The 15,207-nt window shown below is 49.8% G+C and overlaps 1 protein-coding gene across 1 annotated transcript; it reads right to left on the bottom strand.

The window, feature by feature from the left end:
• Nucleotides 1-5,142: 5,142 nt before the first annotated feature.
• Nucleotides 5,143-9,175, bottom strand: LOC147368145 (bone marrow stromal antigen 2-like). The gene is made up of 5 exons (XM_086408530.1): nucleotides 8,831-9,175; nucleotides 8,009-8,063; nucleotides 7,675-7,726; nucleotides 7,270-7,415; nucleotides 5,143-7,039 (listed from the first exon to the last, which is right to left on the bottom strand). The coding sequence occupies exons 1-4, from the start codon at nucleotides 9,137-9,139 to the stop codon at nucleotides 7,289-7,291; spliced, it is 543 nt and encodes a 180-aa protein (XP_086264656.1). The 5' UTR covers nucleotides 9,140-9,175; the 3' UTR covers nucleotides 5,143-7,039; nucleotides 7,270-7,288.
• Nucleotides 9,176-15,207: the final 6,032 nt, after the last annotated feature.

Below are 15,207 nucleotides of genomic sequence, written 5' to 3'. Positions count from 1 at the left end.
ATCCTGACTGAACTGCTGGAACCTTTATAGGCTAAGACTGCCCCCTCATTAGCATAATAGCTGTGCCGACCAATGAGAAGCTCCAGGAGGACTAGAGTGACTTGGCAACACTCCAGTGGAGCCTGTGCAGCCTGGGGACAGCCCAGGCATTCGGTTTAGGTTTCGGTTTCAGTTTCCTTTTCCCGGGAAAAAAGGCTGAGTTGCTTTTGCCAATTTCTGGCCATGAGGCTTTCTGGGTTGGATGCTGGCCAGTGAGATCCTGAGAGAGGGGAGTGGAGCTCCTGGGACACCCCATGTCATGTCCTAGCCCTTCTCCTACATGTTTCTGAGGGTGACCGTTGCCGTTACTGAGCAGCCGGTGCACGCCAGCTCTGTGTTCTGTACCACAAAACGGAAGAGGCAGAGGGCTTTTTAGGGGGGCCAAGTCCCCAACTGGGAGAAATGAAGGCTGAGACGAGTGGTGACTGGGGCGGTGTTGTGTCTGACTTAGGAGACTGGGTTTCGAATTCAGGAATCTCCTGGTGACCTTGAGGGGTTCAATTAGCGTCTCTTTCCCCTGCCAAGTGGACCATCAGGAGGCATGGAGGGTGTCAGAGGACCGACCAGAGCCTGCAGGGAGAGGAGAGAAGCGCTGGACCTCAAATACTACTCAGACTGCAGTTGTCCTACATGGCCACCAGGGGACGCACCAGGCAACAAACAACCACCAGGCCCTTGTCCTGGCTTCAGGCAGGAACTTGCTGTTTCTGCCAGCATCTGCCTCTACCACACCGGGACTCCATAAAAGCCCTCTGAACTGTAACCGAACATTACCCTAAGTGGCCTTCCCAGGGCAGACTCCTCCCCCATTATCTTCTGTTTTAGCTCCTTTATGAAGTATGGAGATAATAGTATCTAACACACGTCCCTGAGTTGTTTTCACAAGTGTGAAAATGCCACCCCCCTTCCTTCTACCCAAGCCACACACACCAAATGGAAGATGTTAACCACATGAGGATCAGGACATGTAGCCCCCAGACCTACTGGTGTAAAAAGGATTGATAATGTTAACCCCTGTGACCTCACTATGTGTCACTCAGAGAATCGTCCCATACCCTGGGCCCACTGGCCCCTCCCCTGGGCCTTGAAAATGCTTTTCAGAGACCTCTGGAGGGGTCAGGATTCACTGGGGGTATAAGTGACCGGCCTCCTTGCGGGGCCCTGCAATGAAGCTTCCTCTGCTGCAAACCCCACAATTTCTGTGTGTCTGTCCTCACTGTGTGCCAGGGTCACGGACTTCAGTTCACGGAAGCTCAGTTTCCTCGTCTGTAACGTGGGGCCATCACAGGAGCGGCCTTGTCAGGAGGGGCCAATGAGGACTTCTGAGTGAAGCGCTTTGCATCCAGTGGGCACTCAGTGCCCGTGTGGCTGGGCGTGTGACTCAGGGCAGATGGACTGGGGGCAAATGTGGAAATCAGGCCCAGGAGTGAGGAGTACATTTTGAGGAAAGCAGATCAGATCCATTTGGGACACTCAGAACCCAAAGGACCTGGGCGGGAGGTGTCTAGGGAGAGACCTCCAAAGGGGGTGGGACGCTGGAGTGGCATTCCAGGGAACTCAGGCTGCACTGATCTCCCTTCCAAATGATCAATGGCTTGATTACACACTTCCTGTTGCAGGGAGTGACTTCTGGAGGCAGCTGTGCACTTGTCCACTGGCTTCTTTCACCACAGCCCGACCACTACCCAGGTTCTGTAGGCTCAACCATTTGCAGGGTTTGCAGTCAGCTGGATCAGATGGTACGTGGGGCCAAAGCCAGGGATCCTGGTGTTCAGGATGACACCCCTCTGTCTAGTTACGCGGCTCACAGCAAAGACCCGCTTCCAGCAACTCAAGAGATGACTCTACACGCGGACATCACCAGATAGTCTATCTGAAATCAGATTATGTTCTTTGCCCCCAGAGATGGAGAAGCTCTATACAGTGAGCAAAAATAAGACCTGGAGCTGACTGTGGCTCAGATCATGACTCCTTCTTGCCAAATTCAGGCTTAAATTAAAGGAAGTAGTGGAAAACCACTAGGCCATTCAGGTATGACCTAAATCCAAAGCCTTACAGTGGAGGCGACAAATAGACTCACAGGGTTAGATCTGGTAGAGAGAGCGCCTGAAGAACTATGGAGGGAGGTTTATAACACCATACAGGGGTCAGGGACCAAAGCCGTTCCGAAGCCAAACACATACCTGAAGGCAAAGTGGCTGTCTGTGCTTAGTGACTCAGGCGTGTCCGACTCTTTGCCACCCCATGGACTCTAGCCCACCAGGCAGCTCTGTCCATGGGGATTCTCCGGGCAAGAATACCGGAGTGGGTTGCCATGCCCTCCTCCAGGGGATCTTTACAACCCAGAGATTGAACCCAGGTCTCCTGCATTGCAGGCGGATTTTTACTGTCTGAGCCACCAGGGTTGTCTGAGGAAGCCTCACAAACAGTTGAGGAAAGAAGAAAAGTGAAAGGCAAGGGAGAAGGGAGAGAAACCCGACTCAAGGCAGAGTTTCAGAGAACAGCAAGGAGACATAAGAAGGCCTTTTTCAAGGAACAATGCAAAGAAATAGAGAAAAACAGTAGAGTGGGAAAGACTAGAGAGTTCTTCTAAAAAATTGGAGGTATCATGGGAACATTTCATGAGAAGACGAGCACAATAAGGACAGATACAGTAAGGAGCTAAGAGAAACAGAAATAACTAAGAAAAGGTGGCAAGAATACACAGAACAACTATAGAGGAAAGGTCTTTGTGACCTAGATAACCATAATGCTACGGTCACTCACCTAGAGCTGAACATCCTGGAGTGTGAAGTTAAGTGGGCCTTAGGAAGCATTGCTATAAACAAAGCTAGTGGAGGTGATGGAGTTCCAGCTGAGCTGTTTCAAATCCTAAAAGATGATGCTGTTAAAGTGCTGCTCTCAATATGTCAGCAGATTTGTAAAACTCAGATCCAGAAGAGGTCACTTTTCATTCCAATCTCAAGGAAGGCAATGCCAAAGAATGTTCCAACTACCATACAATTGTGCTCATTTCACAAGCTAGCAAGGTTTGCTCAAAGTCCTTCAGGCTAGGCTTTAGCAGTACGGGAACCAAGAACATCCATTGTCTGAGGTGGGTTTCAAAAAGGCAGAGGAACCAGAGGTCAAATTGCCAACATTCTTTGGATTGTGGAGAAAGCAACGGAGTTCCAGAAAAAAATTTACTTTTGCTTCATTGACTGTGCTAAAGGCTTTGACTGTGTGGATCACAACAAACTGGAAAATTCTGAAAGAGATGAGAGTGCCCAACCATGTTATCTGTCTCCTGAGAAACCCATATACGGGTCACAAAGCAAACTTAGAATTGGACCTGGAACCCTGACTGGCTCAAAATTGAGAAAGGAGTGAGACATGGCTTTATATTGTCACGCTGCGTGTTTAACTTTATGCAGAGTACAACATGTGAAAGGCTGGCCTGCATGAATGGCAAGCAGGAATCAAGACTTCCAGGAGAAATATCAACAGCTTCAGACATGCAGAGGACACTACTCTAATGCAGAAAGGGGAGATGAACAAAGAGCCTCTTGATGAAGTGAAAGAGGAGAATGAAAAACCTGGCTTGAAATACAACAAGCAACAAACTACGGTCAAGGCATCTGGTCCCATCACTTCATGGAAAATAAAATCAGAAAAAGCAGAAACTGTGACAGATTTTATTTTCTTGGTTTCCAAAGTCACTGGGGATGGTTCCTACAGCCATGAAATTAAAAGACATTTGCTCCTTGGAAGAAAAGCTCTGACAAACCTAGACAGGATATTAAAAAGCAGACACATCACGTTTCCAACAGAATTCCGTGTATTTACAGTTATGGTCTTTTCAGTAGTCATGTATGGATGGGAGAGTTGGACCATAAAGAAGGTTGAGCACTGAAGAATCAATGCTTTCCAACTGAAGTGCTGGAGAAGACTCTTGAGAGATCCTTGAACAGCAAGCAGATCAAACCAGTCAATCCTAAAGGAAAGCAACCCTAAGTATTCATTGGAAGGACTGATGCTGAAGCTCCAATGTTTTGGCCACCTGATTGGAAGAGCCAACTCATTGGAAAAGACCCTGATGCTGAGAAATACTGAAGGCAAGAGGAGAAGGTGGCAGCTGAGGATGAGTTGGTTCGATAGCATCACCGACTCATTTGAGCAAACTCTGGAAGAGAGTGGAAGACAGAGGAGCCTGGCAAGCTGCAGTCCATGGGGCTGCAAAGCCAGGGACACCACCGAGTAACTGAATAATGACAATTTCCTCACCCCACCCCCACCCCAACTCCATTAAAGCCACTCAGCAGCCAAGAGACCCAGGGATCAGGGATGGACTTGCTGTAGAGACTGACATTGAGCCTCTGTGTCCCCAGAGGAGGGACACACAGAGGAGGGCCTGAGGAGGGCCTCCCTCCCAGGCTAGGACTCCAGGTGCAAAGACAGGGCCCTTGGCAAAGCTGGTATCTGAGCTCCACTGGGCTGAATTTTGAACTTTAGGGTCAGCTTAGGACCATGATTTGAGATAGGGGTCAAGATTGCATGTGCTCAGCCCTGCCTCCCTGCCAGCCCTGGGCAAGTGATTTCATCCTAGCCTTAGTTTCCATAGCTGTAAAATGGGGATGAACATAAGAGAACTTTTGTGCCCCCCACCCCACATTTTGCAACCAAAGCCAGTGCTGTATTCACCTCATTCTAGTCTCAGCCCTGAAAACAGGAAGTTTGTGAGTTTTCCCTCTAAGATTTTGATCGGAAAAAGTAACTCATATTCTTCTGAATTTATGCTTTAAAAAACATATGTATATATATAATTGTCTGTGCCAGGTCTTATTCGTGGCAGGCTGAATCTTTGCCTGGACACATGGAATCTTACTTGTTGCCTGTGAGATCTAGTTTCCTGATCAGGGCCAAATCAGGCCCCCCTGCATTGGGAGAGTGGAGTCTCACCCACCGGATCACTAGGAAAGTCCTAATCTATCTTTTTTTCCTTCTGTTTTTTGGCTGTGACTTGCAGAATGTGGGATCTTAGTTCCCTGACAACAGATCTCACCCATGTCCCCTGCAGTTTAAGTGAGGGGCCTTAACCACCAGACCACCAGGGAAGTCCCAAGCTTTGTTATTTTTTCAAGACTCACTTTATTTTGGTTTGCACAAATCCAGCAAAGACAGTCCAGAAACATTCCATAGACTCCATTTCCATTTCCACCACCTTGGTCACCTTTCATCTCTAAGGTGCACGTGTTGCAATGTAGGAACCAGTGCTGACCAGTAACAGGATTAACTGAAATCCACGCATTATTCCCATCTCCTCAGTTTCCCCTGATGTTCTGCCCCCGGATCCTCACAGGACACTGAGTCCTGATGCTTCGGTAGACTCCCTTGGGTCAGGCAGAGTCTCAGGCTTTCCTGGTCGTGATGACCTTGAGAGTGGAGAGTCAGGTGTTCTGTAGGGTGGTCCTCGGGTGGGATTGGTCTGGGGTTGTTCTCATGGTTGGACTGGCCTTTGGCGAGAAGGACCGGAGAGGGCACGTGCTGTTCTCATGACACTCATGTGCCCAGGACACGGGCTATCAGCCTGACTTACCCTGTGATGTTGATCGTGGTGCCCTGGCTGAGGTGGTGTCCGTCAGGCGTCTCCACCAGAAAGCTACCTCCTTCCTCTCTTCCACCTGTGCCTTCTGGAAAGAGGTGACCATTTATAGCCCACACCAAAGCCATGGGACCCGCACATCATCCTCTTGAGGGTGAGATATTTGTGAATGTCATTTGATATTCTTCGGCCTGGGAGATTTTTCTCCTCTCTTTCATTTATTGTTTTAGTCAGTCATGTATTTATATTCCTGCGAATTCATGGATATTTATTTTACACGTGATGATATTTATTTTGTCACTCAAACAGTTTCCACTTTGGCTCTTTGTTATTTTTCACAAGCTTCATTCCACTAAAGCATTCGGGAACATTCTTTGTAGTCATGTAGAAACCATACGCTTATAAGGGGCTCAGTTAACGAAAGCCACCATCAAACACCATTTTAGGAGCAGGGGGCACACACAGGGAGAGCGTTCTTTCCTTTTTACTGGTCATGTCTCCCAGCTTATGGGATATTAGTTCCTAGACCAGGGACTAAACCAGGCCACGGGAGCCTGGAATGCTAACCACCAAGTCATCAGAGAACTCTTCGAGGACTTCATTTTGAGAAGCAGAGAAGTCTCTGGGGAGGGGCTCCCAGAGCTGGGTACTGTGGGATGAATAGGAGCTTGGGGGATGGAGGTGGCAGGACAAGGTGACACAGATCTGTCCCAAGTCTGCTCATCCAAGTGTGAGTCCCAGCCCTGCACTTTCTGCCGGAAGGGATTGGGAGCCAGGACAAAGTGTCCCTCGTCTCAGCGTCGGTTTCCTCGTGGAACCGCTGTCATCAGAAGATGCAATGGTAATGAGATGAGAGCAGCCAGGAGATGAGAGAAGAAAGCTGCAGGCAGGGAGCTCTGACCAGGGTCCTTTAGAGGCTGCCAGCAGAGAAGAGGGCTGGGGATGCAGGGGGATGGTGCCTGCTGGAACCCCCGAGATCTTGAGGAACATTCTAGAGCACGGAAGGCTGGTTGTGGACGTCAGTGGATGTCCACCTTTGTCTGCAGAGCAGGCCACAGATGCTTTGGGAGGTCACCCAGTAACGCTCCAAACACTCGAGAGTCCAGTTTTGCCCCCAAAAGGGATGTTTCCATTTCGAGTCCAAAGACCCAAGAGGAAAGTGACTTTCTCAGAGCAGTGTCAGCAAGATGGAAGTGCCACAACCCGACTCGCATGCCATCCCTAGCTCTAGGCGGCCCTGGGCCAGCTCTGCTACTTTCCCACTCTCAAGGCATCCTTTCAGGACTGCCCTGTCTTGGGCCCCTTAGGCTATCCCATCTTCCCTACAACGTGTTGCCATGTGGTCGTGTCAGGACTGGCCAGGTCCAGAAGCCTCAAACCGGGAATCCGAGCTGGAGTCGGCCCAGTCCTGGTTGTGGCCTAAAAGACATCAGAATAGGGAGTCAGAGGCAGACGGATCAGGCTCCGTTCCCAGCCCCACCAGACTCTAGGGCCCCTCCCAACTCACTGAGCCCTCCCTCGGTCTCCAGATTCCACTCCCCGGTGCCCAGCCCCCTGCCCCGAAGGCAGGCCACCACCCAAGACCTTGACCCAGGCCCAGCTCCCCGCCCCTCCGAGCTTTCTTCTCCCTCGAGACGCCCCCTTCGTACCCGCCGGCTTTCTGGGACCTCATTTCTTCAGACACTTGCAGGTGATGAGCACAGCCGCGGTCATCACCACACCCGCAAGAAACGCGGGGAAGAACAGGACGGAGAATCTAGAGGGGTAATCCTCTGCTGAAGCCTCACTCTTTCTTCTGGAATAGAAATCGGGGAACTCAGGCTGCGGCCCCCAGGGGTCCAGGGGATCTGCGCTTTGCCTTTAAGAATCTCCACTCCTCCCCCAAGTCGCTGGGGAGGAGAGTGAGCAGTGGCCACCCCAGGGATGTGTGACAGTTGGGACGAGGCTGGGACTTAAACTTAGTCCCCCTGAGCATAGGGGGTTTTTCTGAGCCGAAGGGACTGGGGAGTCTGGGGGTGGAGTGAAAGGGGCGTGGCCGGGGCGTGGTCTCGCACCTTAATTTCTCCGAAAGGTCCTGCAGTTGTTGGTTCAAGGTCGCCAACTCTCCTGTTTGAGGGATAGGGTACAGATTCAGAGGCCTCGTGGACACAGTGATCTCGCTAAGCCACCTGACACCCAGCCGGGACATCACGTGACTTAGCGCGGTGTTCATTCATTACCAGCTGGGAAACCCGGCTCCCGGCTCCCCCAGCCCAAATGGAATCTGGCCCCCCTTCCTCTTGCCTGATCACAACCCTGGGACCCTCCCTCCGGACTCCCTTTCAACACCTGACCTGTCGCTACCCCCCTAGCCCACTGTGAGGAACCCTGGTCATTTGCTTTTCTCACCCTGAAGCTCCTCCACTCGTGCCTGCTCCTTCTTCAGAGAGTCCCTCAGGGTCACCTGGGTCAGAGGGGAGAGTCAGAACCTGGACTCCTGTGCCTGGGTTCTGGCCCCTCCCTGAGCCCTGGGATCAGAGGCTCAGATGCACACACTCTTCATTTCCCATCCAACCCTCCCCTGGCCCCTCAGTCTTCTACCTTGAAGAATGGGCACAACTTCCCACCTTCCCCGGGACACCCGTAAGAGTGTGATCCTCAAAATGGGAGTTTGAAGGCCCCCCAGAAGAGAATGTGGAGGTTCCCCATGCCCAGACTCTAGGAGAATTTTCTAGATGCCCTGGGCTATAGCCCAATAAGATTAAGAGTTCCTTCTATAACCAGAAACAAGGGGCTGGGGGTGGGAAGTGGGAGTGATTATTTCAAAGCCCAAGTTAGAGGTCCATAAGAGTTTCAACGTCTCCATGTTAGAACAGAAGTGAAAATTTCAAAGGTTCTCAGTATTCAGTGGAAAGAGCTGGGTAGGTCCTGTTCCCAGCCCCTAGAGGGGATTTCTGCTCCCCGAGATTGCCCAAGGGGCGTTTCTAGATCCCCCCCATTCAAGCGCCAGAGTTTAGAGATCCTTCATATCCTAAAGGGATACTGACGCACATAATTGGGAGTTTTAAGGCTCCCCCTCAACGTACCCCAGCATCCCAGAGAGAGTTTGGAGGTTCCCAAACCCCGGTGGTGGCAAAAAGGACACAGTTTCAAGGTCTATCTCGATCTCCACAAAGACCCTGGGAGAGACCTCTAAGTCCGGGGCCCTCTCGAGGGGCTGCAATGGCTTACCACAGCCTGTTTGCAGGTGGCAGCTTCGGCTTTCTTCTCGTTTAAGAGTTCCTGGGCTTGGGTTAGCTGGCGCTGCACGTGTTGGTTGACCTCCTGACACTCCTTCTGTGCTTGGAGGCCATCCACGCAGGCCTTGCTGTTGGCAATGACAGCGAAGTAGATCATGGGCACAAGCAGCCCCACCGCCACCAGGAGCAGCAGGAGCCCCAGCCACAGCGGCAGTTTGCGGCCACACAGCGCTGACTCACTCGAGTCCTTTTCTTTGTCTATGGGCATCAGGAACTCACTCATGTCCTCCTCGGTGTCCATGAGCACTGGTCTGTAGTGAATAGAAGAAGTAGTGCCATCCTGACTGAACTGCTGGAACCTTTATAGGCTAAGACTGCCCCCTCATTAGCATAATAGCGGTGCCGACCAATGAGAAGCTCCAGGAGGATCCTCTGAGTTGGCGGTACTCGAAAGGAGCCTGTGCAGGCAGGGGGCAGTCAGGCTTGCAGTTTAGGTTTCAGTTTCCTATTTCCTTTCCCCGGGGAAAAACGTTGGGTTGGTTTTGCCAAATTCTGGCCTTGGGGCTTTCTGGGTTGGATGCTGGCCAGTGAGATCCTGTGAGAGAGGAGTGGGGCTCCCTGGGACACCCCCTGTCAAGCCCTAGCCCTTCTCCTCCATGTTTCTGAGGGTGACCATTGCAGTTACTGAGCGGCCGGTGCACGGCAGCTCTCTCTTCTGTACCACAAAACGGAAGAGGCAGAGGGCGTTTTGGGGGGGCCATGTCCCCAACTGGGAGAAATGAAGGCTGAGACGTGAGTGGTGACTGGGGCGGTGTTGTGTCTGACTGAGGCGACTGGATTTAGAATTCAGGGATCTCCTGGTGACCTTGAGGGGTTCACTTAGCGTCTCTGTCCCCTGCCGAGCGGACCATTAGGAGGCATGGAGGGTGTCAGAAGACAAACCAGAGCCTGCAGGAAGAGGGGAGAAGAGCTGGACCTCAAACAGTACTCAGACTGCAGTTGTCCTACATGGCCACCAGGGGACGCACCAGGCAACAAACAGCCACCCAGGCCCTTGTCCTGGCTCCAGGCAGGAACTTGCTCTTTCTGCCAGCAACTGCCTTTACCACCCCGGGACCCCACAAAAACCCTCTGAACTGTAACTGAACAGGACTCTAAGCGGCCTTCCCAGGGCAGACTCCTCCCCCATATCTTCTGTTTTAGCTCCTTTATGGAGATAATAGTATCTAGTACACATTCCTGAGGTGTTTTTTACAGATGAAAACGCCCATGCCCTATGGTGTGTCCCAGGGAGCCCCATTCCCCTTTCACAGGATCTTACTGGCCAGCATCCAACCCAGAAATGCCCAAGGCCAGAATCTGGTGACAGCAACCCACCGTTTTTTCCGGGAAAAGGATAGAGGAAACTGAAACCAAAACCTAAACCCAAAGCCTGGGCTGTCCCCTGCCTGCACAGGCTCCAAATGAAAAAGCTGCTGCTGCTGCTAAGTCACTTCAGTCCTTTCCGACTCTGTGTAACCCCATAGACGGTATAGCCCTCCAGTCTCCTCTGTCCCTGGGATTCTCCAGGCAAGAATACTGGAGTGGGTTGCCATGTCCTTCTCCAAATGAAAAAGCCCCACCAACCTAATGGAAAATGTTAAGTACTTAGGACCATTAGTGTCTACTCCCCAGACCTACTGGTGGGAAAAGATGGATGATGTTAATCCCTGTGACAAACACCCTGTGACCTCCTCATCAGCCACGAGGAGAACTGTGCAGGAGCTGATCCCATAATCTGTGCCCAACGTCCCCTCACCTGAAAAACGCTTTGCAGAAACCCCTCTGGGAGTTCAGGAGTTTTTGTGGGTCCTGAGCCACCAGCTTCCTTGGATGGCCCTGCAATAAAACTTTCCCTGTTCCACGTTCCAAAATTTCCATGTGACTGGCCTCTCACTGTGCACTGAGCACATGGACCTGTGCTAAGGGAACCTCCGTTTTATCCTGTGTAAAGAGGGGCCACAACAAGGGCAGCCTCGTCAGGAGGGGCCAGTGAGGGGTTCTGAGCAAAGTGCTTTGGCCTCCACTTGTTCTCTCAGCTGTGTTCAACTCTGTGACCCCATTGTCAGCTACAAGTTGGCACTTAGCAAAGGCACTCTCAAGTAGTGAACAGCAAAGGCATTTGCCATCTGCCTCTATGGAGATTGACCCTCATGCTGCTACATCTGTTGACCTTCGACAACCCCTGAGGGAGTTCAGGGTGGAGGGAGGCACTCTGTGCTCCAGGGAATCTGCTGGGACAGGCCTTTAGATAGTTGGATGTTTTTAGGAACAGGTTTTATGATCTCAATCCTTGCATCTCCTCATATCTAGAGAAGCGCTAAATCCCTTCATGGTGACATCAGATCCTCATGACTAACAAAAAACCATTTGTAAAATGAGTGCTTCATGGGATTGAACTCCTCCTTCACCAAAACCTTATATATTGACCTTTCCATACTACTGCTTTGGAGCAGTCTCTCAGAGCTATTTGAGATGCTGCCTCCCGGGCTGTGGTCCTCATTTTGTCCCAAATAAAACTTAACTCGCAACTCTCAAGTTGTACATCGTTTTTTTTTTAAGTCAACAGTTATGGCGACCACCAAGGGACCCAGAGTGGACTTCCTTACTTCGACTGGACTCCACGAGGAACCGGGTACCAGCAGTGGCCCCTTGTACCCATCCGCCTCCTCAAGGAGTGCAGACAAATTTGGGTAAATTTCTCCTGGTTCTCGAATCTCCGATATTGATTGAGATTCTGAGTTTTATTTGGCAGTGGAACAGGTTACCTGCCCGCTCCCGGTAGGAAAGACACTGGGGTGGGCGGTGGGTGAAACACCCAGGGCATAGCCACTCATGGTCTAGACACTGAGTGGAGCTCGGTTGGAAGATACCAAGAAATTCCCACCCAGTCAAAAGATACTGGGTGGGAGTCTGGCTGAAAGATGCCAGGGGAATTGCCCACCCTGGGAGGGGGGGGGCTTGATTGTGAAATAAATCGAGGAATACCTGGGGCTTGGCTGAAAGATGCTGTGGTCGCCCCATTGTGGAGGACTGAATGGTCTTGGCTAAGTGGTTAAGTAAGAGGCTGATCCGACACTTTCCCTCAATTTGACTGCCATTATAGAATTTGTCAGGATAAAAGTGAAGAAAATATATGAGAGCTTTGCTCTGAAGAAAAGGGACAAGGCTCTCCCTGGCTGGTTTTGGTTTTCTCAGGTGACTGAGAAATTTGCGGGAGTGGTGGAGGCCTAGTCCTCATACCGTGCAGTGGGCCCGTAGGGAAACCCACTCATTAACTAGACGCACATAAGAACTGGCCATTCAGCGACCTGAACGGCATAGTGGTCTTAGATTGCTGGAGGCAGAATCTAAGACACATAAGATGAGCTGAATCGACTCTGGGGTGACTCCTAGAGGAGTTAAGCTCACGAGCAGCACATAGGCCCACTACACAAGTTCACTAGTGATTTTTATCCCTGACAAATCCAGCTTCAAATGGGAAACAGAATGTTTCAAAAACAGAAACAAAGGAGTGTCAGAAAGCCAGCCTGACTAACACTCCAGCCAGATTCATGTACAGTACATGCGCAGCTCATACTTGCAATTACCTAGTTAATTGGAGAAATTATACTAGAAGAGAGCTCAACTTAAAATGGTCAAACTGGGGTTCTTTTCATATTCCAAAATTGATACTTTTGCATGCACAATTAGAAAAGGCCTGCCATGCTTCCTTTGAATGGTTTCTAGAAGCTTCTTTTTTTTTTAATTTTATTTTATTTTTAAACTTTATAATATTATATTGGTTCTGCCATATATCGAAATGAATCCGCCACAGGCATACATGTGTTCCCCATGCTGAACCCTCCTCCCTCCTCCCTCCCCATACCATACCTCTGGGTCATCCCAGTGCACCAGCCCCAAATATCCAGTATCATGCATCGAATCTGGACTGGCGACTCATTTCATATATGATATTATACATATTTCAATGCTATTCTTCTAGAAGCTTCTAAAAGAGGAAATGGTAGAGTAACTTCTTCACAGAAAATTAACAAGAAATTGCTTTAAACTATATCAGAATTTAAAAAGGCTGCAGGCACTGACTCTGCCGGGTCACAGGTCTAATGGAACTGGGAAGTCATGTCTGGCATTTATGCCTCTTGGCTTTTGATTTCTGGGCATCTCTTTGCCTTTTGTTTCATTTGGAGTGTGACTGAAGTTCTGGTTCGGTTTGGTTTTGTTGGTTTGGTTTGAGCACACAGACACCTGTACAAACTGCTTGAATTAATATGGGAATTCCTCACCCAAAGGTTCCACACTCCACCTGGGAACCCCTTGGGAAAAAAAAAAAAAACTGGTCAATCTAAAGCTATGTTCCAATGACAAGAAAAATGGCCTAAAAATATTCATCTTTACTGACACAGGATAGAAAAATGGACTGAAGTTCCCTTATGTCCAGGACTTCCTCCTGTAATCAACATACTGGGGCTGATCAAACTGAGACTTCTACTTCCCCAGAGGGACAATCCCTCCTGGGACCAATCTGCCCTTGTTATCAGGGCCAAGTTGAGTGCTATCTGGTCTAAATTTTGGCTATAAAATGATGGTCACAGAAAAACGATTTTTGACAAAGTGGTCACAATATTCTTTAGACTCCAGAGAAAGCTTGAAGAAAAAAAAATATATCTCTTTAAGAATTTTGGCCCTGAGGAAATAACTCCTATACCTTTAGAACAGAGCTGTCTGGATCACCGGGTGGTGCTAGTGGTTAAGAACCCGCCTGCCAATGCAGGAGACATAGAGACACGGGTTCGATCCCTGTGTCAGGAAGATCCCCTGGAGAAGGAAATGGCAAACCACTCCAGTATTCTTGCCTGGAGAATCCCATGAACAGAAGAGCCTGGTGGTTTATAGTCCATGGGGTCGTGAAGAGTTGGACACGACTGAAGCGACTTGGTAGGTATGCACATCTGGATCACTTTGCTGCTGCTGCTGCTGCTAAGTTGCTTCAGTTGTGTCCGACTCTGTGCGACCCCATGGACTGCAGCCCACCAGGCTCCTCCATCCATGGGATTCTCCAGGCGAGAACACTGGAGTGGGTTGCCATTTCCTTCTCCAATGCATGAAAGTGAAAAGTGAAAGCGAAGTCGCTCAGTCATGTCAGACTCTTAGCGACCCCATGGACTGCAGCCCACCAGGCTCCTCCGTCCATGGGATTCTCCAGGCAAGAGTACTGGAGTGGGGTGCCATTGCCTTCTCCAGTATCACTTATCTAGACCATCTCTAATTCCTGAAGCCAAAAGGGGAAAAAAGGGGGAATGAAGCCTTTTAAAATCTTGTTCCAGCCATTTTTTTACAACTAGTATTCATAACTAAGTTTGGAAAACAAAGCTATAGGCTCCCTTGTGTCTATTTGGATGTATGTATGTCTTAGTGGCTGCGCGGGCGCAGGAGGGCCTAGAGGAGCTATCCCACATTGAAGGTCAGGAAGGGCGGCGGTGCTGGAGCAGCCGTGAAGAGATACCCCATGCCTAAGGTAAGAGAAACCCAAGTAAGATGGTAGGTGTTGCAAGAGGGCATTAGAGGGCAAACACAGTGAAACCATACTCACAGAAAACTAGTCAATCTAATCACACTAGGACCACAGCCTTGTCTAACTCAATGAAACTAAGCCATGCCCGTGGGGCAACCCAAGATGGGACGGTCATGGTGGAGAGATCTGACAGAATGTGGTCCACTGGAAAAGGGAATGGCAAACCACTTCAGTATTCTTGCCTTGAGAACCCCATGAACAGTATGGAAAGGCAAAATGATAGGATACTGAAAGAGGAACTCCCCAGGTCAGTAGGTGCCCAATATGCTACTGGAGATCAGTGGAGAAATAATTCCAGAAAGAATAAAGGGATGGATTCAAAGCAAAAACAATACCCGGCTGTGGATGTGACTGGTGATAGAAGCAAGGTCCGATGCTGTAAAGAGCAATATTGCATAGGAACCTGGAATGTCAGATCCATGAATCAAGGCAAATTGGAAGTGGTCAAACAAGAGATGGCAAGAGTGAATGTCGACATTCTAGGAATCAGCAAACTGAAATGGACTGGAATGGGTGAATTTAACTCAGATGACCATTATATCTACTACTGCAGATAGGAATCCCTCAGAAGAAATGGAGTAACCATCATGGTCAACAAAAGACTCCGAAATGCAGTACTTGGATGCAATCTCAAAAACAACAGAATGATCTCTGTTCATTTCCAAGGCAAACCATTCAATATCACAGTAATTCAAGTCTATGCCCCAACCAGTAACGCTGAAGAAGCTGAAGTTGAACGGTTCTATGAAGACCTA

Source organism: Bos grunniens, chromosome 7, assembly GCF_055505025.1.
Source record: "Bos grunniens cultivar Pamir isolate PY7600 chromosome 7, Bosgru_T2T1.0, whole genome shotgun sequence".
Taxonomy (NCBI): Eukaryota; Metazoa; Chordata; class Mammalia; order Artiodactyla; family Bovidae; genus Bos; species Bos grunniens.
The sequence above is the reverse complement of the archived record's forward strand: the minus strand, read 5'-3'. Positions and strand labels throughout refer to the sequence as shown.

Coding starts and splice junctions, on each gene's coding strand:
- LOC147368145 (XM_086408530.1), bottom strand. CDS start 9,139: ATGGACACCGAGGAGGACATGAGTGAGTTCCTGATGCCCATAGACAAA. Junction 8,064..8,830: donor CCACCTGCAAACAGGCTGTG/GTAAGCCATTGC, acceptor CCTCTGACCCAG/GTGACCCTGAGGGACTCTCT. Junction 7,727..8,008: donor ACGAGTGGAGGAGCTTCAGG/GTGAGAAAAGCA, acceptor TCCCTCAAACAG/GAGAGTTGGCGACCTTGAAC.